The sequence below is a fragment of the Arvicanthis niloticus genome, chromosome 20 (genome assembly GCF_011762505.2).
Source record: "Arvicanthis niloticus isolate mArvNil1 chromosome 20, mArvNil1.pat.X, whole genome shotgun sequence".
Lineage (NCBI taxonomy): Eukaryota > Metazoa > Chordata > Mammalia > Rodentia > Muridae > Arvicanthis > Arvicanthis niloticus.
In genome coordinates, this window is record NC_047677.1 from 33,244,319 (window position 1) to 33,270,285 (window position 25,967).

At 42.2% G+C, this 25,967-nt stretch overlaps 1 protein-coding gene and 1 long non-coding RNA gene across 4 annotated transcripts in view; one reads left to right on the top strand and one right to left on the bottom strand.

Annotated features, from left to right (window-relative positions):
- Nucleotides 1-25,967, bottom strand: part of Arid5b (AT-rich interaction domain 5B) — a 184,219-nt gene that overhangs the window by 90,319 nt on the left and 67,933 nt on the right. For both annotated transcript variants that reach the window (XM_034523943.2, XM_034523945.2), the window contains one exon: nucleotides 3,680-3,910. In XM_034523943.2, coding sequence (XP_034379834.1) covers nucleotides 3,680-3,910 — 231 coding nt within the window. The remainder of the gene's footprint in view (nucleotides 1-3,679; nucleotides 3,911-25,967) is intronic.
- Nucleotides 15,480-23,047, top strand: LOC143435178 (uncharacterized). 2 transcript variants are annotated; one of them, XR_013105240.1, is made up of 3 exons: nucleotides 15,480-15,625; nucleotides 18,555-19,140; nucleotides 22,912-23,047. It is a non-coding gene; the product is annotated as an uncharacterized LOC143435178 (long non-coding RNA). The 2 variants fall into 2 exon arrangements; XR_013105239.1 differs by lacking the exon at nucleotides 22,912-23,047 and having other exon boundaries at nucleotides 18,555-20,850.

Genomic DNA, 25,967 nt, shown 5'->3' on the forward strand with positions numbered 1-25,967 from the left:
AAAAACCCTTCAAGCCTAAAATAACCTTCCCAAGTAAGGAGGCTAGTTAATTAAAACCAGGATATATTTACTCGGTTCCGAATATCTCAATGTAAATAAAAATTAAAATGGCGCTACTGTAACATTGGATTAAATGATGAAATTTCCTCCGTTTTATTTTTCTTTAATAGTTTCTAATCAAACTTTTCATTAAGCGGCTTCATAAAATTCCACAGAGAATTTATTTATAGGGTCTGGTTGTAGATTTAAAGGGCTTACTTTTATTGTTCAATTAAAGCTCTTATTCTGTGGACAACATTAAAATTAGCAGGGAGGGGGCCAAAGCTGCCTGACAGTGGGAAAGGCTGCGCCACAAAGCGGAGACTCAGAGACATGTTTTGATTATTCAGGTAAGCCATGTTGGTGGGCCCCAGAGATGGATTCATCTCTGTCTCAAAGAGCGCATTCCTGTTTCAAAGCTACTGGCTGGTTTCTTCCCACTCTGGCGACCAGACCTCACTCATGTTTTCTTACAACCCACACTGAGGTTGCCTATGGGCAGAATGACTTAAGAGAGACCAATCGTAGACCCCAGCCAATCGCGACGCAGGGACTGAATCGACTGCAATCGCTGTGTTTCTAACACGGGTTTCTAAAAGACAGACCTCCTTCGTATTTTAAAACTAGACCAAGGAAGAGAGATGGAGACAGGATTCAGTTGGTGGACATGCAGCACACACTTGACTGTGACGTGGCGGGGGTAGGGGATGGGGGGGTGGGGGAACATGGCGCACAAAGCGCTGGGGAGTAAGCATCCTAACTAAGGGGGTGGAGACAGGACAGTCCCTGGAGCTTGCCTCCCTGCTAGCCTAGCCTACTGGGCAAAGTTCTGGACCAATGAGAGACCCTGTCTCAAACAAAACTGTGGCAGGCATTTTAGAAATGGCACCCAAGGTTGTCTGCTGGCTTGTACACACACGCAGGTGCATCCTTACATAAAAACGTGCAACACCACCCCCACCCCCCCCGCCCCAACACACACGCAGAAAAACCTAGACCACGTTCTAATGCAAGGCTTCCCTCGACCTCACATCCTGACTCTCATCTCAGGCATCCAATGCTACCCTCAGCCACTACCACGTTCCTACCCAAATTGCTTTCTGTGACACCCATCGCTGACTTTCCTGTAAAATAGTTAGGCTTCCAGGCACGTTAATCCTGTCTTCCCCCGTTTAGACTCTTGATCCTCAAAATAAGCAAGGACCAGATCGTATTTCTCTTTTGTGTTCCCCTCTATTGTCCAGGTCACAGAAGAAAGCGATAGATCATTGAATAAATTAAATATCATCAGTCATGGACAATCAGATACTGTCCTTCGGAGAAGAAACTTGGAGGGATTGTTTTGTTTTTTATTTTTGGTGATTTGCAATTCCCTGTATCAAAGACATAGTTACTATGTGCTCTAAATTCTTTGCCATCAGCTCCACAATCCGTCCACCTGGTGATATGACCAATAAAAACAGATTTTTTATAGCCTAGGCATACTGTTACCTAAATTATATTTGACCCATTACTCAAGTTACGGAGTGTGCAGCAGAGAAGACTCATCTGTGGGCCCCCTGGCACTCTGGGTTATCAGAAAGAAGTGTTTCCAGTCATCTGGCAGCCTTTTCTATCAGGAACATTTGTTTAATGCCACTCACTAATTAAATCTATGTTCTTCCACCAACTGTTAGTTGGTTGGAGAAACCTAATACCACATTTTTAACAAATACTTTAATCCATGTCACTGGCACGTATGACCAGCTGGGGTGGGGGTGGGGTTAAAAAGTTGTTGTCTGGAACTTTGGACGTGTACCCAAGGAGGTGGGGGACACATATGGAGGAAAAGGGTTCTAACAGGGTCAAGATAAGCCACGTGGTTTCTGTGTTAGCATGGGCTACTTTCAAAAGAATGAACCATTTGAGGACTAGAACTTGTAACTGTCCGATGTTCTTCTCATTTAATCTGCCTTCTAGAAGCTTGTTTAAGCACTGTCTATTTCCAAAGGCTAGAGGAGAAAGACAGGGGTAGAAGGAGCCACATTCACTGGGAGATGCTTACATCTGTGAGAACATTTAAAACTCTTTTAGGAATCCCCCAACAACTACCATGATCATCGCTGAATAAGAACATTTATTTCCAGCTTCATACAGAACAGCTTTGAAACACAGTGACTAATAACCCCTGAATCAGCCAAAAAGGTTAAACCATTTTTTTTCTTCACTTTATTACATTGTTAAACACTAACTTTGAATGCTCTTAAGTAGGAGAAAACATTCACTTAGCTTTAGCTTGTGTTAGGAATTTAGAGACCTTTGGGTCACAGAGCTTGAGAACAAGGAACATGGGTGCTATTTTTTTTCTCAAGTATTGAAAAGTATTGTAAATGCTCACCTGAAAGTAAAGGGTATTTAGTAATTGTATCGGCACTTATATTTAATAATTGTATTTAATAATTGATCTGCCGCAATGTAAAGGACATTTGGACTATTAAAAACATGGCAATATTTGCTTCTGTGTAGAAGGAAAGCTGGCATACACACTCCCACACACATGCTCACATCATCCCTGCCTTTGGACTCAGGTGAGCTTAGATCTTAGACTTACAAAGTCCTTTGTAGTAGCCAAAGAGCTTCCAAAGGCACAGACCATCAACTCTGACAGGCCACAGTAGACTCACAAAACCATGTAGAGTAGAAGTATCTTAGAGCTCTCTGGGGCAATCTGGATTTGAATATTCTGCAAATGAGGTTTCCTTGTAAGACAATAGGATCAGGAGGTAAACCAGCTTGAAGAAAGTCGGTGTGTGTACTTTCCAGGCCACGGGGGTCTTAACCTCTTCTCTCCCTTGATCCTCATGATGACTTGAGCAGGGTACCATCATGCCATTGATGGAGAACCACTGACATGATCCAATGTCTTCTCAAATGGATTCAGAAGACATGGTATAAGATGATAAAGCCTTAGCTTGCCTTCTGTACATTGTACATTGCACTGTACAGTTCAAGATTTCCAAAGGTAAGATATGGTGTATCTTACCCATACACCCTGCTGACAAGCCCACCTGATGAGAAGACACATGACTAGGCAGCTAGGCCAGAACTCTGTATGTGTGAAAATTTAAAGGAGTCAGCACATCTACAATTCATGTATGTATGTATGTATGTATGTATGTATGTATGTATGCATGCATTTATGTATGTGTGCATGTGTGTATGTATGTTTGTATGTGTGTGTATGTATGTATGTAATAATCCATTGATCAATCTATTATCTCTCTCTGCCTTATGGTATTGAATGGTTATAATTTATGCATTCTTATAGTACCTTATAAAATTAGAAAATGAAAAAAATATTTAAATAACCCAAGCCCTCAAAGAAAGAACATGATGACTTCCAATCACAAAGTCCACCTTCAAGATCAACCAAGTACCTTCCAATTATATATATTGAACAACAAACACAAAATAATCATGGTCACCTGCACTAAACAGTGGCCACCAAGGTGAGGAAGACACCTTATGTGGCAAAACTATGGTGTCTGGGTTGGGGTAGGTGGTCACACTAAGCCTGGCTTCCCAGCACTGCTCACTCTGTGAACCAAGAACAGCTACCCACGTGAACGAGTCGCAAATAGAGCAGAAGACAAGCACTCACCGAACTCATCACACACACTCTCGTTTTCTATGAGAGTGGGGTGATCAAAAGTATCCCGGCAGTACAGGATCTGGGGGTTTCTGCTGACCACTGCGATGCCCCCCAGGGCTAACGCAAACTGGTCTGTGAGGATGGACGAGGGCTTATCCTGGATCCGTTTAAGCATGGACCGGTACCGACAGTACTGAGGATAGCTGAGTACAATCACGTTGGTTTCTTCCTCATCTTCCCCTAGACAGAGAAGAAAACACATCAATTACCCTCTTCCCACCAACAAAGAGAACATTCACAGTCATGACTTAATTTCAATGGTCACTTTGGATTTGGCAACAGAGATATCTTCTTCTGCAAAGTCCCTATGTTTAACTACAGTCTGGTAATGCCAGAATCTTCCAGAATCCTTCTTCCCAATGCAGCTTCCCACCCTCAAAGCCTGAGGCCACCCCCTGAGTATGATCACTCTGTGGCCACATGGACATACATAATAAATGAGGTCTGCGTCACCTGGCAGCAGTCAAACTAAAATACTCCTTCCTTGAGACTTCAATGTATTTTTTTAGTCATTGGTGTCACCATGATATGAAAACTTTGTTGAGTTTCTATATAATTACTGCTTGGCCTTAGATTAGATTGATTACACAGTGTGTGTGTGTGTGTGTGTGTGTGTGTATTGGCAAAATTGTTATGGAACCCTAGAGCAGTATTCACAGACCTAAGGAGCATGGCCCACCTGCTCTGGAGGGCATCCAATATTCAATGTTCTCTTTATGGGCCCAGAGAAAGGTTTGTGCTTTCCGCTCTTGGGAGTCCAGGGTCCTCTGGACTTTGTTTTGGCCAATGTGACAGAGGTGTTGGTTGTTTTAAGAACTGGTGTGCTGTGGACCACAGTGTCTCTTTGTCTTTACTGGAGCCATCTGTGATGCACAGACAGTGGCTCCTCTGCCAGTCTGGGTCTTGGAGTTAAGACAGCATGGATCTTAGTTGACCCAAAATAGAGACAAACACAGCAGAAATGGCGCCTGCATCATTTATAAGGATACAACTTGGCGGTCACTTGTTATTACATCATGATGTACACCAACTTCATTGATACTGCCACCTCCACCTCCCCACACACCCATACTGCCTGTCTTTTAATGGTTCTCAAATCCACATGGTAACCTAGCACATCTCAGAGAATCTTGCTAGAAGGCTCCCTGAGCATCCCAGAGAGTCAGTACCATCAGGACCATCTTAACTCAGAATACTTCAAAAAAAAAAAAAAAAAAGTAGGGAGTCATCCTCTTAAATGACCTTGACATTAATGGTAACCCACCATGTGTTCTGAATATCTTCGAAATCCAGATTCAACATGGACAAACCCTTCCTTCATTTTAAGCTTGAGAAACGGCAGGTGCTCCCTTTTGGTAGCCCCGTCACCTGTAACCGTGTCACATGGAACTCGGGGTTTCATGACCCACACCATCGACATGATGGCCAGCAGCTCTCAGATTTGTCATTTGTATGTCTAACGGGGAAACACTCAATGTTTTGAGCCCTTATTGTACTGCAGAGGACTGTGTGAGACAGTTGTTAAGGATACCGACGCTATCGTGGCCATCTGGTAACCAGTGGGAGATGAATTGGGATAGAACAGGATGATGGAACATAACCAGGAGAAATGCAAGGTGTTGCCTGTGACCTTTGCACACAGGAGGCTGACACCCAGATGTATCTCTAATTACACTCACTTAGCTCTGCAGCCTGGAGGCTTCCCCATGAACAAAGATATTCAGCTGCTTCTAGCATGATGTCTTCTCATGCCTTGTGCTTCTTAGTGTCAGCTCTGTCAGCTGGCAAACTTAAGAGAGCAGCTAAATGGAAAAGAGGTCCACCAATGAACACTAGCTCAGATTCTGCAGAGCGCGACCCAGTAGGCAAGTCGAGATTCCCAAGGAAGACTGAGACAGTGTCAGAAGCCCACACTATGTATGTGCTAACCCAAGGAGCCCATGCACCACTGGTACCAACTCTTGTTTCTATCACTACACCGTGTTTGTTCAAGAATTCGAGAGAATACAACCAGAAACTGTTAGAACTGATTCTGTTGAGGATTCTCAGCACCTACACCACTTTCTGTGCACAGAAAACCCTGCACAAATACCTCATGGTCCCTGAGTTTACTTTAGGAGTGTCTTCGACTTCCTGGGAAGACAAGAAAAGCATACCAGTCTTTCTAAGTGTTTTAGAAATCAAACAGAAGGCACTGTGCTTTCCAGAAACAGAGGCTGAAGGAAATTTGCTTCTGAGTTGGTGTCTTGAGAGATGTGTTGAATCATGGATCTACCCCATTGCTGTTCTTTCCATCATTCTCCTGACTTCCCTTGAGTACTTTTTCATGATGGTGCTCCCTCTGCCCTCTTCCCTAATTCCCTGTTTGAGATATAGTCATTTTCTCAGGCAAACTTCTGTGCTGAAGCATGGCCTCCCTCTGCTCTCTGGACCTCATCCGGGCTCCCAACACCGACTCTGTCCTCCTCACGGTTTCCGGCTTCTTCCCTTAATTCTCGGAAGAGCAAGTCCTATTGTGACCTACAGACTTCTACTTCGTCAAAGAACAGTGTTCTCAAAGGTTGTCCCGGGAACGTTACCCAGGAGCTCATGGGAGACGTTGTTAGAGTCCATGTGCCATCCAAAAGGACGGACTTGGCTTCTTTAAGACTGAAGTACAGGAATGGATATTTTTACAAGAACTCGGGCAAGTTCATGCACTCTAGACCCCCAAGCAAGTAATTCTGAGTCTGATTTTTTTTTTTTTTTGTTCTTGTTTTGCATAGACTTACAGTGGCTTACTTAGCTTGGGTTTTAAAATATATGCGTGTAAAGCAGAGTTGTATTATATGTGATACTTAGAGACATATTTATGTGCTGCATATGTATTTATGACTTATACATAATATATGCTACGTATTTGAAATGTATTATACCATGCCATACTACAATATGACACATTGTATAAGACATACGCGGTTACATTAACGTTATATGTAAATTCGTTATATAATAGTACACATGTATATTTGTTACATAACACACAACATAATTGTGTGCCAACATACAAGTGTACATATATTAATATATATATAGTCATTCTACAGACATACTTATAACAGTCATATGTATGTTTTTATTCTTATTTCTCTTTTCAAATCTACCAGGGCCTAGAATAAAATTCAGGATTAAGTTTGCCTGCCTCTGCCACTTTTTCGTGATTGTTGGCAGGTATCACAGAAGACACCATATTAAAACAAGCCAACAGACAAACCCTTCACTCAAACCAGAAAGGAGCAGGCACAGTCGATGTGTTCAAAAATAGAAGGAACACTAACACTATTTCTGGTACCAAGAGTAAAATATTACAGTTAAGGAAAAAACTTTTCAGATAATGGGCCGTTTGTTCCTCATGGAGACCCTAGAAACAACAATTACAATTTGTGAGTATTCCCCAATGTAGAGGTGACAAAACTTGAGTTGTGACCCACACGATTATCTCTATGACAGTGGAAGCCCAACCTTTTAATCTTTTATCTTATGACAAAATGCCTCAAGTTATTATTATTATTATTATTGTTATTGCTAGTAGGAGTAATAACTAGTTTATATACTAGGATGAAGATAATAAGCTTTGGTCAGGTAAAACAGGAGACTTCTTGCTCACAGACAACTGATAACTTCACCCACCTATGAGTCAGAATTATTCCACTCTGGCTAAGTTCATGTGTGATTGGAGGGTCTATAAACTCACTGTAGACGTTTAAACTATCAATGTGATTTCACATAGCAACTTCCTAACCAGTCAATGGGAAGAAGCCCGGATCCCACATTTACCAGCCTAATGCTCTTGTCTTCTCTTCCCTCATTAAACTCGCTTTACACCAGGAGGCCAAAGACACAGCTGGGGTCTGATCTAATGTGGCAGCCCCTGGGTGGTGCCAAAATCAAAATAACGCTAACTCCATTGCTCTCGAACAGAACCACCCATTTGGACCAGAATTTTGGCATCGTTTGGACAGAGGCAAATTTCCAACCTTGTAATTAGCCATTCCCAGAGGAATTGCTTTTCATATTTATAAAAACCATAGAAAGCCCAGGAGACCCTCAGCCCTTATAGATGTTAAATAGAGACTGCCAGGGAGGAGAGATGACGAAAGGAGGGGTGCACGGACTGGTATGGACGTAAGACTTTGCAAGAGCCTTGCAGATCTTAAGTTCTCTGATCCTTTAACTGCTTCCTAAGCCTCTACATTAAATCAGCTTCCTTCTGACACAGCCATAAGAATATTAAAGTCTTCGAGGGCTGGCATGTTCTATTTCGCAATGGCACAAAGGGAAACAAATACAGGCAAAGGCCCCTTCAAGAATTCTTACAGAAATCCTGCAGCTAGACCCATTCTTCTTTTCTCCTTTCATAGACTCATAAATACTCTGATACATGAAACAAGGGCCACCAATAAACGCAGTCCCCCCCCCCTTTCTGTTTCACAAGAGACTTTAGTAGAGAAATCTGCGAACAAAGAATGGATAAATTGCACATTTGTTTAGCAAAAGACAAACAAAGTGTTCTCGGAACAATGATTTTCTTTCAACCACACCCACATCAGACAAGAAACTTCGGAACTAACCGTACGGAGTAATTTTCTAGAACATTCTAGTTCCTTGGGTTATATATACTTTTTACTTGATTTTACTTAGTAGAAAATGATCAGTCAAAAGAAAAACAAGAAAAAGGAAAAGATTGGTACTTAAGATTGGTACTGTAAACAATGGTTATGAGATTCTATTAAAATGTCATCCTGTTTCCCGAATCCTCCTCCCCAGCAAAACTGTGAACATGCTTAGCTTTAAATTAAACATTCAAAGGGAATAAGAGACCCACAATGACTAAACCTCATTTCAACTTCAATAAAGAGAACTTTAACTTAGCCTATTAAAAGTTAATACCTAAAGTACAGGGCTTGTAATGCTCCCCGAAATGGCTCTAATCCTGCGCTTATATCATAATTACACGTTTTGTTAACCTCTCTCAATGTCATTTTTTTTTTTCACTTATTTATATATTTTTTCAAACTCCCAAACAGAATTCCACAGAGAAACTGTAATTATAATCTGAAACTCCACCTCGACTTGTCAAACAGTAACTGTACACCATGGAGTGGGTGGGGGTGGGGGGGATGCGGGTGGGGTGGGGAAGGGGGTGGGGGAGGGGTCGGGAGGGGTGGGGAGGGGGCGGGGTGAGCATTCATCCTGTGAGTTGCTCAAATTGTCTTTGTATAAAGAGATGCATGAAATGGCAAGCACAATAAATTACTGGAACGTAGACTTTCAAATATCCATAATGCTTCTCTTCTCTCTCTCTCTCTCTCTCTCTCTCTCTTTCTTTTTTAAAACAGCTAATGGTGGCCAAATGTGCAGGAGGTTGAAAACATCCATTCTAGAGGAGAAATTTGCTTTTATCTCTTACATAACATTGCAGAAACATCATTTTATCCTCCCGACAGGGGTTGGGGTGGGGGCGGGGCTGTTTAGAAACCATCCAACTGTATGTTTACTGAAAATCACCATCTAACATCAGAAAGCCTGAAACTGACAACAACAACAACAAAAATTCTTCATAAAACCCTTCACACTAGGACTTTATAGAGCTTGGTGGAAAAATATGCATGTCCTTTCCTGTGCCTAATTACCTCAACTGAAAATTCTGCCAAGTATTTCGCCCTTTCGTTCTCATAATCGTATTAGGGCAAATGGGTCCGGACGCCAACAGAAACAAACATTTAAAGATTTTTTTTTTTTTTTTTTTTTCACTTAAAAAGATTCCAAATCTGTATGGAGCCTCGGTTTGAAACACAATGTCCTTCAGGCTTGCTTCACAGACAACCTACAGTTTCCTTTCTTTAGTCCCCTCCCCCAGGCAGAGATGAATTTGCTAGAGTTACAAAGAAAAAAACACCGATGTCTACTTTTGAAACAATTTAAGCAACATCGTGTCAATAGGAAGGGCTTGCCCAGTGATCTATGCAGCCGCTGTCCCTCTCCTACAGGAGACATTCCTTTCTCAAACCTTTATACTTTTTGTCTGCTCCTAGCAACCAACTAAAGGCAAGCCCTCAACTTTGTGTACCTGGCAACCGTCCAGCCCTTACTGCAATTGACAATTACACCGTTTCCATTTAATTGTGGTTCTGTTGTGACAGAATATTTGTCACAATTAGGCATTTCCTATCTTCTGTCCATTCATCTTTGGTTATTACCGAACATGATTTTTCTTTTTTTTTTTTTCTTTCTTTTCTTTCTTTCTTTTTTTTTTTTTAATTTCAGAAAACCCAAGCACAAAAAAAATCCTACAGATAAGAGTAGCTACAGCTGCTACTATCATTACCCACATTGTAGCATGCAGGGTGGAGAGGGAAAAAAAAAAAAAAAGAATATAATTTCTCGGAAGGTAATTTTCCTTTCAGTGTTAAGTGCTTTTATTCATCTTACAGTTACTCAATGACTTCCTGTTCTAATTACAAGACATTATACAGAAAAGAGATTTGTAAAAGGGGGAAAAATATGCAGGCAGGGTATGTGACTGAATAGCCAGAATTTGTTGAACCGTTTTAAAATTCCAAAGTCGTCCATCAACTTTATCAGTCCCTGGTTGTGGTTATGTGTTGATGTGGGGTACACTCACTGTGTTTCCAAATCTCTCTCAAGGCCTCAGAGTTAGTTCTCCCAGTCCAGACACATCAAAGGAGAAAACACATTTGTATTGAAACCATGGTTAAGGGAGGAAGAGTTTTGGTTTTTTTTTTTTTTTTTTAAATCCACTCCTCCCCCACCCCCGCCCCCCAAAGCTGTTTTACTGGAGGCAGGCCAAGACATGTAGTGGAAAATATTAATAATAAAAACAAATTAAATGCCTGATTAAAAGGGACCAAGAACAAGATTCTATCAGGAATAGAAATGAAAAGGCCACAAACGACTTCAGGAAAACACTGTGTGACGTAAATGGTACATCAGGCTTGGACTGTTGTGGTTATTTTGAGAATGGCTGGTACTGTAAGTCAGCTGACCTGCCCTTAACCATTTTGTAATTCTCCACACAGTGAGTGAGTGAGTGAGTGAGTAGGGCAGCCTGAGATTGCTAAGACAGAAAACAGACCCAGGCCCACAGAACGGGCAATAAAAAGATAATGTACTTTTAACATAACAGAACAAGGAGATTGCTTTATTAACTAAGAAAACGACTTTAAATGGTCCCCAGCTTGTCATTTGTTTTGATAAATGGAAAAACAGATCTTCCCAGGGTAGGCAACAAAAACATCACTGGAAAACTTAAAAAAAAAAAAAAAAAAAAAAAAAAAAAAAAAAAAAAAAAAAAAAAAAAAGAAAGAAAGAAAAGAAAAGAAAGAAAAAAAGAAAGAAGAAAAAGACCTCACGGGGAAACACATCAGTACATGGTTGCAAAAGAACAAAGGACATTTTAACTACATAACCTAGGGTTTTAGCCAGCTGTATCAAAAGACATGGCTTAAACAGACACACGAACATAAAATTATGGATTGCTGCGTGAATATCAGTTTTTTTTATCCTGGACACCGCTTTGTCTCTCAAGAAAGAAAACAACGCAAAGCTAAATTCAAACCAAATGCAGACATCACTCTTAGTAGCAAATGAAGCCACAGGGGAGCCAGCCCACTCCACCTCCTTGGTCCCTCCCAAAAGGCCACTGCGAAAGAGCCACCTTCAGGAGCCTCGTTGAATTCCATCTTGAGAATTTTTGCATCTCATTTACATATGATCATCTCAGCCAAATCGAAATGTCATACAAGACAGGGATTATACAATACGTACAGGTACTGGGAGATCACATGCTTGGACCTTGCTGGAACCTAGGGGCCTGACCTACCTTGAATTTGCCTCCCTTTCCAACAAATTAACCTCTTAATAAAACAAAACAAACCAAACCAAACCATTTGTGCTATTTTCACTTATTTGTCTGTGTGCACATTTGTACCTGTGTCCAGGTATCTTTGGAGGTCAGAGGAGGATATATGATGGCCTGTGGCTCAAGTTGTAGGCAGATGTGAGCTGCCTGGTGTGGATGCTGAGAACTTAACTCAGGTCCCTTTGAAAGGGTGCAAGTATTTTTTATTTTTTTTTTTTTTTTTTTTTTGTTTGTTTGTTTGTTTGTTTTTCTAGACAGGGTTTCTCTGTGTAGCCCTGGCTGTCCTGGAACTCACTCTGTAGACCAGGCTGGCCTCGAACTCAGATATCCGCCTACCTCTGCCTCCCAAGTGCTGGGATTAAAGGCGTGCGCCACCACCGCCCGGCGGGTGCAAGTATTCTTAACTGCTGAGCCATCTTTTCAGACCCCCAAACGGTCATTCATTCTTAGTATAAGTGAGTTTGAAGAACTCATGGAAGAGGGAAATAGAATCACATCAGGTTCCAAGTTCTGGGTATAAATAAATTTGTCCCAGTCCAAGGTCATGCTGGCAATTGTTTTCAGAGGTTGACTTATGCCATCTCTTTACCGCCTAGCGACCCAGGTGAGGCTGCTGTCCTATCACATCTGAACTTAAAGTCAACTCGCTTGGTTTACAAAGGGCTACCTACTACTTCAAGACCCAATCCACCCTGCTCCAACACACCTGTAGTTACCAAGACCACATTCTTATACAGGAAGGATCCAAACCGTTGTTAGCCGAATCAGCATCCAAAAGGAAGAAAGTTTCTGTTACCTTTTCCCTTGCTCCACACCACAGACACACACACACACACACACACACACACACACACACACACGCACACACACCCTGGGACCAGCCACACAATGTTTTTATTTTCCCATTTGGGTACATCGGCTGTCGCTACAGAGATCACTGTTCTGTGTCTGTGGCAGCTTGTGTAGACCCTTGATATTGGGGTACTCTGCCAAGTAAACCCAAGCAAGGTGCACTCAGGACAGACAGATCAATAGTGGTTGTCAACATCTCCATGAAAGTTTCCCGTGGATTTACACTTGTGTTTTTTTCTGAAGGATACATTTGGCTGATGTGGTGATTTTGTGTGTTTCCTTCTGAGTTATCTAGATATCAAAGTGATGGCCCCTTGTTCAATTTGATACAGCAATGTAGGGGGATTCTGGTCACTGTCCTTGACATCACACATGCAGTTTAAGTTTCTAGCTAAAATGGCCAGAATGGCTGATTTTATATTAAGCAATGTTTTACATGATAAAGGCAAGGTACTTTTGGTGAGCATTATAGTTTTCATAGACTATTAGTTGTTATTTGCCTTTTTAGAACTATATAAATGGATATAGTATCTATCTGACTGAAATACATCATATATATATGCATACATTATGTATGTATAAATGTATGTATGTATGGGTCCATATATTTCTATGTATTTATCTATTATCTGTCTATAATTAGATATCTATAATTATGAAGGGACAACAAAAACACAACTCGGTTTTGAGAAGAAAGAAGTGGTTGGGAAGCCTTGCATTCCCAGAGTTGAAACTTAGTGCAGAGTTACTGTACTAGGAGAACACAGGGGCTGTAGAGATGAATTAAAAACAAATAGCACTTTCTGTGCAAGTAAGAGAAGTTCAGCTAGAGTCTCCCGCACCCACGCAAAAAGCCAGACATGGCCATGTGTCTGTGTAACCTCAGTGTTAGGATGCCAAGACTGGTGGATCCTCGGAGCTCTCTGGTCAGCTAGTCTAACTGAAATGGCAAGCTCTGGGTTTACTGAGAGACACTGTTTCAAAAAGTAAAACAGAAGAAAACACTCAAAGTCCTCCCATTGCCTTTGTATATGCATGCTTGGGTATGTGCTCGCGTGTGCGCACACACACACACACACACACACACACACACACTCCACAGAAGTAAATAAAATAACTGAGTATAGTGCTGAGATCCAGATGAAAACATGCAATTAATAGCAAGGGATGGGAAGCCTGGAAGGAATATTCATACATTCATACCCACGGTCAACTGTTTTTTTTTTTTTTTTAAAGTGCCACCAAGACCATTGAATGAGGAAAAGAGCTTTTCTCCAAAAACAATAGTAAGAAAACTGGATCCACTCGGGCAAAAGAAAGCCACAAGACCTTTACTTCACATGGATTCACACGGTAACTATGACTGGACCAAGCACTGAAATGTAAGAGTTGGAACTCTAAAGTTGTTAGAAGAATGCAGATGGAAAGATCTGGAGGACCTCGGCCTGCTTGCCGATTTGTCAGCACAGCAACTGAAATAGGTTTGATGAAATCTAAACCTTTTGTGCACTGCAGACGCTATCACAGAGCAGAAAGCTCTGGATGTGGGATGGGAGAAAACATCTACAGATTTATACATACACACATACATACTTGCATCATACATATATATACATATATATACACATACATACATATATACATGCTTATATATACACATACATATATACATACATATACACATATATACATATATACATATATGTATATATATATATACATATATACACACATATATAGATACATATATACACTTATATACATATATGCCTACATATAAATGCATATATACATACATATATACACACTTACATACATACATATACACGTATACACACATATGTACATACATATATACATATATATACCTATATACACACATATACATATATATTTGCATATGTATATACATATATACACATACATATATACATGCATACATTTATACATACATACATACATAAGTGTGTTTAAGACATTCATAGCCAGAATATATGAAAAACTCTTGAAAGTCGATATCAAAAAGACAAAAAAAAACCCCTCATTTGACTTAAAATGGAAAAAGGAAATTAATTAATGCTGTACCCCAGAATATATACGAATTGAACAAAGGAAAAATGGTCAGTATCATTATTACTCTCTAAAGAACATGATTCAAAACCACAGGGAGTAAGTCTTTCACACTCATTAGAATGGCTACTGTACACAACAACAAAAACACCAAGTGTTAGTAGCTTGTGAAAACCTAGCCCCTCCTGCGTTGGTGTAAAATATTATATCCGTTGTAGAGAAGCCTCTGAGTATTTCGTTCAAATCCAGGATTACTATATAGGCAGTAATTAAGTCCATTCCTTGGGACATACCCTTGGTAATTGAAAACAAAACCGGGCGTTTGTAAGTTGGTATTGATAACAGCATTTCCCAGTAGCCAAAAAGTGGGACCAGTCCAGGTGTCCATCAGTAGAACAGGCTAAGAGCATGCAATGTGACTGGATGGTGGGATGTGGTCAAGCCATAGAAAGAAGGCTGGGATGTACGCTCAATACTGATGAACCTTGGTTATTTCATGCTAAGTAATAATCCAAACCCAAAGGGCAGATAACACGCGTTAATTCACAGAGACAGAAAGTAGGGCAGAGGTCATCAGGAAGTGCTGGAGGTAAGGCTGTGTGAATGAAGAGTCATTGCTTAATTGCTCAGAGCTTTGGAGGGACGGACAAACAGGTTCTACTGATAAACAGTATGGATCATCACATATGAAAGATGCAGTTAACGTTTCTAGCTAAAATGGCTAGAATGGCCGATTTTATATTAAGCGTATTTTAAATGATAAAGAAAGGGCACTTCTGGTGAGCGTTATAGTTTCCATGTGAATATGCTCTGGTTGTTTTCTGTGTGTGTGTGTGTGTAGAAAGATGTGTCTCTCAATCAATAAGTAGAATATAAACTCCTGCAGGGCTCAGAATCAGTGTTCTGATTTCTTGCTCCAGACCTTTGGGAGCGCAAACAAATTCAATTAACCAGAGGACAGTTTGAGATAAACATATGACCCTCCCATCAGAGGATGAGCAGTCACGTGGCAGTTCACCCTGGGCTCTGAATCCACAGCTCTTCCTAAAGAGGTAAAGGAATGGGAAGACAGAGCTGTCTGTGGACAGCAGACCTGTCCAGAGGAAGGCTCATGAATTTAGGCAGTTATTTTGTATCTCTATGGGTCTGTCTGTCTCAATCTGTCTCTGTCTGTCTCTCTCTCTCTCTCTCTCTCTCTCTCTCTCTCTCTCTCTCTCTCTCTCTCCCTCTCTCCTGTCTTTCTGCCTCACTCTGTATCCCCACTTGAAATTTAGACTCTCACCCTCCTCAACCTGTAAGCCTTGTCCACACTCCCGCACTGACTTCTGGGAGTTGTAACTTAAGGAAACGGGAACACCGTGGTTGAGTTTGTTCTTTTAAGTTATCACAGGCTCCTGAGATACAACACAGAAGGGAGAGCAAAGGTCTCTTTCTCGCCCCAGTGACTCATCGGAAATCAGCACAGGAGCTTGTGAATGCCTAACCGGAGGGTACCAGGGTTTTTGAGGGGAACCCACAGAGGACAACGGCACATCCCGGGCTGCATCTTATCCCTCAGTTCATCTCCCTGATGAGCCAGCATTCTACTAGGTTGAGGATAGACTCAAATCCCAGCACCGCTCCTGATGGTTTCCCCGCTAAGTATATCTCAGCACCTCAAGCCACAGACTTTTGATTTTTAAATTCGTGTATGTTTCTCTTAAGCAGAGACCACGGTGGTACTTAGGGCACAGTGGCCTGGTGTTACGGTGCTGTAAATCAGAAAAGTCAGAACAGTAAAGGGTAATGATGCTGATCTGATCGCTTCAAATGTAGCCAGAACGCTCTGCAAGCTTAGCAGAGTTTTTTGACATGAATTGGATAAATTGATGAATTAAAAAAACATAAAACAAAAAACAAAAAACGGTACACGATTTATTTGGGAACCTTTACGCTTTACTAAATGCACACTTTACAATGTAAAATCTTATCACATCATTGGTGATGTTTATTCTAATTATAGTTGACCACTGTCTTATTTCATTCTCTATCATGCTTAATGGTTTCAACATGTACAAAGCAATGCTTTATATAACCACTTGAAAAGGCAGAAAGGAATATACAGAACGTTTTTAAAAAGCCTTTAGCAAGTCACTACTCATCCTATGAAATCAATCAAGTGTGTACTCATCAAATGTGTAATTAACATAAAAAAAGATAAGGACTAGAAAGGTGAAATTAATTTAAGTTTATTTTATCTAGTTAGAAGTATCTAAAATATTACTTCAATAAATCAAAACGGAAGGATTTGGGCTAGAGCTTACGCTTTTCATACCAAAATTCTGACATCTGGCGTGTATTTTATATTTATAGCATCTTTTGATTTAGACAAGTCAAGTTTCAAGGGATTAATCATAAGAACACATAACTAGTGGTTGCCATGTTGGACAGAAAAACATAAGCATCTCCCAAAGTACAAATTTGAAGACTTTCATGCTAGACAACTTGGCCCTGAAGGGGAATGATGGGAAATAGGGCTGTCCTGGGGACAAGACACTCCTCAAGATGCCTTTGGTTCTTAGAGCCCAAGAAAACAAGAGCTTCAGACACACAGCTGGAAGAAGAGCCTATAGCATAAGGAGGTACAGGGGCCAGACTGGTGTCTGATACCCAAGATCCCAAAAGAAGCCAAGAGATAGCAACACTGTTGCTATTTTAATAGACCCTTTCTGCTACCTTTGTTTCCTATAAAATCCAGTGGTTCTCAACCAGTGGGTAACAACCCCCACAGGGATCAAATATTTCTGCATATGGGATATTTACAACAGTAACAAAATTATAGTTATGAAGTAGCAACAAAATAATTTTACGGTTTGGGGTCACTGCAATATGGGAGAGTGTATTAAAAGGGTCACAGCATTATAGAGGTTTACAGCCACTGGTATAAAAGATGTGACAATCATATCTATTTGTTTATTTGTAAGACTTGCTACCATCAAGCCTGCCAGAGCCCTGTGCTGTGTGTTATTCCTTTCCTTTTCTGAGACTTGCTGCAAATGGACCTGGTGTCATTTCCACAAACCACCTACTGTTTCTTGTCATAACTTGGGAGAACACCAGTCAGTCAGAATGGGTCTCTCTCTCTCTCTCTCTCTCTCTCTCTCTCTCTCTCTCTTTCCTAGAGTATGGCAATACTAAAATTAGTTTATCGTCTGAAGAAGATACTAGTAAAACCCACTGGAAAACGAAACCATGGCTCAAGTTCATGGCGAGGTGACTGACCATGGAAAACATATCAACCTTTAATACACTCTCAAGGCTATGCATAAGAATGTCACCAGGACCTGATGACACAGACAGGCTCCCCTCTACTTCCTCTCCATGCAGTTTTAGTCCCAGGTAAGTTGAAGTCTGACAGGGAGGTGGCCATGGTTCACTTATATCACCTATATAGCATCTTCCAGCCTCAGACACTCCTCTTCCATGTCTTCTTGGCTCCCAATATCCAATACTCAAGCCAACTCACCTTTACTCAACATGAGGCAGTAACCAAGTAGCAGACAAGTGTAGATGGACTTGTCACAATTCTGTGGCTTCTTATCAACAGTCCCCATGGCTCTGATGGCTGTTTTGGAACTATCTCAGATTTTTCAGTGAAATGACTCACGTGTACAAGGCTAACAAACTGTGAACCAAATCCCGTGCCAGGCTTGTGTGTATGGATAAAGTTTCATTGCAACACAGCCGTGCACATTTATTTAGCACGTCTGTGTTCACCTGTGTCCCAACAGCACAGTTGTGTAGTTAGGAAGTTGTAAGGGGTTGTTACAGACAATTGTATGACCTATACATCTAAAATATTTACCAGCTGGCTTGTGGCATGCTCACCAGAAATGGTATTTGGACCACCAGTGCCAGGTTAATTTCAAAGCTACTACAGTGGCCCTGTAAACACACAACTGTACTTATTTTTATTTATTCAAGGTGGGCTCTCTTTTCCAGATTATGGGCTGTTCGAAGGATGGAAACTAGAGTGTTGGAGTGTTTGAATTTAAAGCACTCTGGAAACGAGTGCATTCCAAATGGTATGGAAGATAAATACCTCCTCTACGAGAATAAAAACCGGAGTTTGAGACCTAGAATCCATGTGAATTACAAAACTCAAAATAGGTACAGTGGTACACACTTGTAATTCTACTGCTAAGGAATCAAGGGACAGGATGACGGGCTCCCCGAAGCTGGCACCTCTCTTCTAAAATATACTATGGGAAGTTATTCCAGAGCCCCCCTTTTCAGACAGAGAACTCACCGGCCCTGAGACGTGACTTATCAACCGTCACACTGCCCTAGAAACCTCAAGGATGGGATCTGTGTGTCTACGTGTGCTGCTGCTGCCACCTCAGGAGGAAAGAGGAAGATGTTGAGGAAAGTTACAGGCGTGAGAACGTGAGGATGCTGACATCAAAGAGCTGTCGCTGTGGCCCAGACTGAGCACTAGAACAATTGGCAGTGGACCAAGGAGGGGTGTGTAGTCATGTTTTGGTTAAACCCTGAAGGCAAGAAGCCTCAAGGCCATATTGAAGGAAAGGTAGGTGCCAACCTCAACCCCTTCTTTCATCTCAGAAGACGATTTCCATCTTCCCGACAGGAGTAAGCTACCTGGGCCCCTGGACCACATGCCCACATCAAGTCTTCCTAAGAGCAAACGGTTTGGAGGGGGGAAGATCCATGGAAGGAAAGACAAACAGATCCCCTAGGTATGCGAGAACAATGCCTTGGGTTTCAGTCTTTCAGGCCATAAACTTTACTTGGTTTCTACTCAGCAGAGCCAGACTCTGTCTGGCTACAGACATTCACCCTTTATCACGGCGGGGCCCACTAAGGGAGGGTGGCAGTGAGAGAATCCAAAAGAGGAGATGGGTAGCTCCAAGAGGAGTGCCTGAGCCTCATGACGAAGGACTGGGATGCCACACAGATGCCGAGAGGCAGAGCTCAGTGATCTAGATGTGCCAGTGCAACCATTGTAATGTAAAATATACAATATTTTACAAATAATATTGGTGGCTCATCCAGTAAAGGACTTGCCTTATAAGAAAAAAGACCTGAGTTTAATCCCCTGGACTCATATAAAAATGGAGGGCATGGTGGTGCATGCTTACAATCCCAACTCTGGGGAGACAGAGACAAGGGAATCCCCTAGGAGTTCACTGGCCAGCCAGCTCATCTAACTGATAAGGGCCAGGCCAATGACATAGGTGACGTTCCTGACAATGACACCTGAGGTTGTCCTCTGGCCTCCGAATGCATTGTGCTTATACGTGAGCAAGCATGCAGAGACATACACACACACAGAAACACAAACACTCATGTGGACCTGAACACACATACACATGTACATACAAACACAAATGCCACGTATGCTATGAGCATCTTCATAAGACTGGGACATATCAACTGAATTGTCAACAACCTAAACCCTCCTTTCTCACTTTTACTTCTGGCCTCTGGCTGGCCACATCTTCAGCAAGCTGAGACTTCACACTTGGTACCTGCAAGCAGTCAAGGTCTCCTTTAATGACAGAGGATATTACTAACATACTCTGCCTCGACAGAAATTTAAGCCCGGTTTGATGTCCGACCCCCTCAGGTGGGTCGTGGGTGCAGAGCTTCTAAATAATGGGTATTATCATTCGTAAGCCCCACGCTACCTGATACTTCAAGGCTGAAATACTATAGGGACGATTCACAATCAAGATGATCCTGATAATCTTTGAAAAAACAGCCAGGGTATCCTAAAATACACTTAAACACTAGCAAATATTACACTGTCCAAAATGCTGCTTGTCTCCCTTTTCCTATACAAACAAACAAACAAACAAACAAACAAAAAAAGATTTATATTAGCTCCCCCAAACCTGCAGAACCTCACTGATGTTCCTTAGTCTACCTGGGAAAAGAAGGGAATAAGGGTCCTGGGCTCTGAACCTTCCTAAAATGAACAATCCTCTTTACTATTTCTCTTTGAAATTGACTGTTAAGATTTTGGGGTCCATCTTCGAAGCCCAGTGGGACATCTCAAACACCCTTCCCTTGCTCCATTAACAAGTCTGGAAACTTCAAGGACTTTCAGAGACAACTGTTAGAGGACATTGTAAGGTATCTATATAAGCACGGTTGGAAGAAGCCAGGGCAAACGGTGTTAGGTCTCCAGGAAGGGAGGTCTTTCCACCTGGCAAGACGTCTGATTATTCAATGTTATCTCTGCTCTTTTTATTAAAGGGGATGGTTTCTAAATCAATCAGCAACGTATCCCTTCATCCGGTTCCTTACTGAAAGCATCCTTTAAAATCATCTGCATAAAGAAAAACAATAGTGATTCTTCCAAGCAGATTCCCCCATCCCTTCAGGACCCTCCAAAACCTTTCTGTAACAATGTGCTGAGATAGTGTTCTCAGTCACATGCTAGTGAAAGAAGTACCTCAATAACCTGTCATACACACACACACACACACACACACATCCCATGTTAGCTTGGGTTAGAATGTTCTTCTATAAGTATATTGAAGTTGCTGCATCACGGGCAACCTACAAGAAACAAGATGATGCTGGGTGGTGGTGGCGCACGCCTTTAATCCCAGCACTTGGGAGGCAGAGGCAGGCAGATTTCTGAGTTCGAGGACAGCCTGGTCTACAGAGTGAGTTCCAGGACAGCCAGGGCTACACAGAGAAACCCTGTCTCGAAAAACCAAAAAAAAAAAAAAAAAAAAAAAAAAGAAAGAAAGAAAGAAAGAAAAGAAAAGAAAAAAGAAAAAGAACCAAGACGATCTTCATGTCTTCACTCACCAATTCCTTAAAGCTAAGTCAAAAAAATGATAGGTTCTTTACATCGGACCCCATGTATTCTTTCTAGAATGAGAATTGTTTGGCCTGCTTGGTCCAAGATTTTTGCTTCTCTCAAAAATCCCATCAAACAACAGTCCTTTTTATTTCTTCTACATATATATTTGCTTAGAACAGACACAAAACCGTCCCACCTATATGGAATGCTGGGACATGTCAGAGCACACAGCCAGGAGGAGAGTTTGTGTGAAAACAAGCCGAATGTTCACCCCGACTACTCAGCCGTGACAGTAAGTACGCCTACCAATACAGGAAGAAGTGAGAATGATTACATTTTTTTGTCTAAAGTGTCTCATTATATCGGTTTAAATGAGATTTCTAAACCCGCAAAAAGGAAAAAAAAATCATAAAATATCATTTGTTTCAAAAAGGACGATAAAAAGACAGGTAGCGAAAGCCTTCAGAAATTCTAGTTAGTGGAGGGCGAAGCTTCCGCTGCTGTGGACGGCTGACAGAAGCATAATGGAGTTCAGAGACACCCTGGTCAGGTGTTTCCAATTCTCCTTAATGCATCTTCGTGCATCAAACATCCGATAACAGACAGGTGTTAAGAGACCCTGATCGCAGGATGTACATTGCGGGCATTGAGATCTTCAACTTGACAGACCTGTTTCATCTGCGACAACATTCAAGCACAACAGACTCAGAAACATTGCCTACGATCTCCCACACCTCACTAGGTAAGATACGGTCCCGTTTGCGAGATGCCAACCGTGTTTCCTGGTGTTTATCCACATGGCAGTCATCACAACGCTTGACACCAAACCTAGAGACAACACAATGACAATCGCACATCCCAGGCGCCTGGCCAGAATGTTCAGTTATTGAGCACAGTCGTGCCAGGAAAACGGTGCCTCTCGTCGAACATATATGCTCTGGACAGGCAAGCGCTAAGCCTTCAGTGAGTCTTTAATCACAGTAGCAACCCCCGGGAGGGATACCACCTTTGCTGCTTCCAACTCATGCACCAGGAAACTGAGGTTGAGAAAGATTATGCAGCTTGTTCAAGGTGACCTTACTCTGGACCCCAGGACTGTCTGATCCCACAGACCACTAAAGTAACTATTCCTCATAGGTTCTGTGAGAAGCTTCTAGTCAGGAAAACCGGCGACGCCAAGAAAGGAGGTACGAGCTGGCTCAGAATAGAGGATAACATTTGGGATCCAGGGATCATATGGAACAGAGGTCAGGAGTCATAACCCCAGAAAGCCAAAATCCTCTCTTTTCTGGTGCTGTATCAGAAAAAAAAAAGCATCCACCTTGAAGGGTGCAGGAGGTAGCCCATTCTGGTTTCTCAATTAACTCCTTAGCTGCCAGTTAAGTGAAAGCAGGTATTTACTGAGCCCACCAAATGCTTCTGAGTTTAAGAGAGACCACTGGAAACAGGAATTTATGAATTTATGGAATCAGCAGCTATTTCTCCAAGGCTGTTATAGTAACCATCCTATTTCATTTGCAGGTGGTTTAACGTGAACATTGTTTCAGAGAGATAAGCAAACAACGGTTCCCATCTCCTGACTTCTCTCCTCCGGAGCCCTCCCCTGGTTCCACAGACATTCTTTGTATTGATTAAAGTGCAATTACATTATGGTTGGGGTAAAAGGCAGCTCTAGAATAAATCATTTTAAGAAGCAACAGAGGGGGGCTCGCTCTCAGAGGGCTGGTAGAGTACCAATGTCCGTCATGGCTGGAGAAGCTTCTTTTTGCAGTGGGCAATAATTAATACAGTGACTCATGGCTGATGACATGCTGAGAATGAATGGCTGTTAAGTGCCCAGCCCTAAATAGTATGTCCGAATCACCCACTTTACAACTCAGGGGCCATCACAAAAAAGGGGGGTGGAGGGGCTAGAAAGATCCTAAGAGGTAGAGGATGGAGAGTCTCCTATGAAATACTATCTTCTCAATATGATCACGAACACACAGCATACACCCAAAACTAAGACATGAAGCAGGAAAAGGACCTATTTGGGAAGAAGAAGGGGGATCTATAAGGTTGGGAGAGCAAGGAGAGAGTACCAGAGGAAGTGAATACCGTCACAGTACAAGTTATACCTGGGAGAAATTATAATAAGCTAAATTAAAATAATCAAAGAAGAAAGACAGAAATAGAAATGGTATCCCGGGAAGAAGCACTCTAGAAGGAGCCATGAGGCAGGCATTGGCTTTGCAGAGATGTGCTAGCTCTTGCCATGTCTGCACTTCTGTTTCTTGCTGTGTGCACAGATAGGGAGGTGGAGCTGCGAAGGGCAGCTGCGTTGTGACTTCTGGTGACCCAGAGTCACCCTTGGCACCTCCTTTTCTTCTCCTCTGTAGAAAGATCTTAACATTTCCATGATAGAACTGCCTGGGCAGAGAAACAAACATGTCAAATATTCTACGTGGATTCGTAAGGTGTGTGGAGTTCAGCAGGGCCCTGGGAACAGTCGTGGTCAACGTGGGTCCTTCCTTTAGTCAAGTGTCTGAAACACTTCTGAGATACAGGTACTTCCACGCACGCATATAAAGTGCTTCGGAAGGGGAACCTTGGATATAGTAGAAAGTGGTCAAGGTCAAGATCCAGGATGGAGAAGGAATTCGTCACAGCCAGCGGAGATGATAGGCTAAGAAGATGGACGTACTGACCAAGGGAATGGGCTGCAATGAGTGGGCTGCTCAGTGGCAGGCTATCATCTCCTGTGAGAGAGCCCACAATGGTCCCAGGGAAAACAGGAAGTGTGACATCATCACTAAGGAGAAGAGGAGGTTAAGCTGGCTTCCATAAGGCTCAGAAGAAGGACAAAGCCACGCCCCTCTGTGGGGGACAAAGCCACGCCCCTCTGTGGGGGACAAAGCCACGCCCCTCTGTGGGAGACAAAGCCACGCCCCTCTTTTAGGACAAAACCTTGCCCCTCTGTGGGGAGTTCCCTTAGGATGAAGGTTGGGCTAGAGTTCTCTTGGCCATCAACTGCAACAGACAGCAATGTGGCTACTGTTGTCTGACTTCCCACCTTCAAAAACAGGAAGAGGCACTGGAGTGTAGGCGTCAATAAAACAAAACAAAACAAAATATTGACTAAAAACAACAACTATAAAAGCAGTACATATTCAGAATTTTTCCCTACTGGCTTAAAGGTCATGGTATTTTTCTCCTGATTTGAAAAGATGGGAAAGCATTGTTTGGTGGGGCCTTAAAGTTACTGTGGGCTTCAGTTGCTCACGGTGCCTGCTAGGGCTCCCGGATAAAAAGGGTTGGGACCCTTGTATCCAATGGGCCTGGAACGCATTTAGAAGGGCTGTGTCCCAGTCCAGAGGAGGGGCCCTGTGGAGGGAGAAAAGTCAAGAGGAAAGCTCTCACTGAGACGGATAGATAGACACATACATGCATGCATGCATGCATACATACATACATACCTACATACATACATACATTGGATTTCCATGATGTCTTATGGCCTTCTCTTTCCACTTGAATGTTAAGCAGCGCCAAAGGCTACTTCCCCTCTGAGAGGAGAGGTCTTGAGTGCAGGAAGCCCAGTGGCTAGAATGCTAGTTTAATGCTACAGATGTTCAAGGCAGCCCTCCCTGGGCCAGGCCCCATCCATGCTGGCTGCAGGAGGACTCATGGGCTCCTGTATTGTAGGTACACCATAGACATACTGTAGGTACACTGTAGGCATACTCTAGGTACAGCATAGGCACACTCTAGCTACAATATAGGTACAACGTAGATGCCCTATAGGCACACTGTAGGCATACTGTAGGCACACTGTAGGTACAGTGTAGGGATACTGTAGGCACACTCTAGGTATAGTATAGGCATACTGTAGGCACACTGTAGGTACAGTGTAGGCATACTATAGGCACACTTTCATACCTAGCACTTCTGGGTGGTTTCTTCCTCCCTTCCTTCCTTCCTTTCTTTCTTTCTTTTTCTTTTTTCTTTTATTGTTTTTTTCTGAGACAAGTCTGGGCAGTGTCTAAGCCATGGACATGAGTGGATTTGAACAATTCAAAATGAAAATGCTTTAAACTGCATCAAGACTCCTTCAAACCGGGTGGGTCCACTGAGCACATATGTCCCTGAATCTCCTGCTATTCACCAAAGGACCATTCCAAAGCTGGGTTGGCAGGGACTTCCTTCCTGCCAGATGGGGAAGGTTGCCTTCAAAGGGCAGTCATTGTTGCTAGCCTACCAGGCTGAAACACTGTTTCAACATGATGTTCATTTATCTCTACTCTGTCTGTCCATCTCTACCAACCCCCTGCTAGACAACACAGATACATACTATAGTATACTAAAAAGCAACTCCTCCATTTGTCCCCCACTGTAAATCTCCAAACACCAACTTTTGGTATTTTGATATAGTATTTCTTTTTCTTTCTTTTCTTTCTTTCTTTCTAAGATTTATTTTATGTATGTGAGTACACTGTCACTGTCTTCAGACACACAGAAGAGGGCATCGGACTCCATTACAGATGGTTGTGAGCCGCCATGTGGTCGCTGGGAATTGAACTCAGGACCTCTGGAGGAGA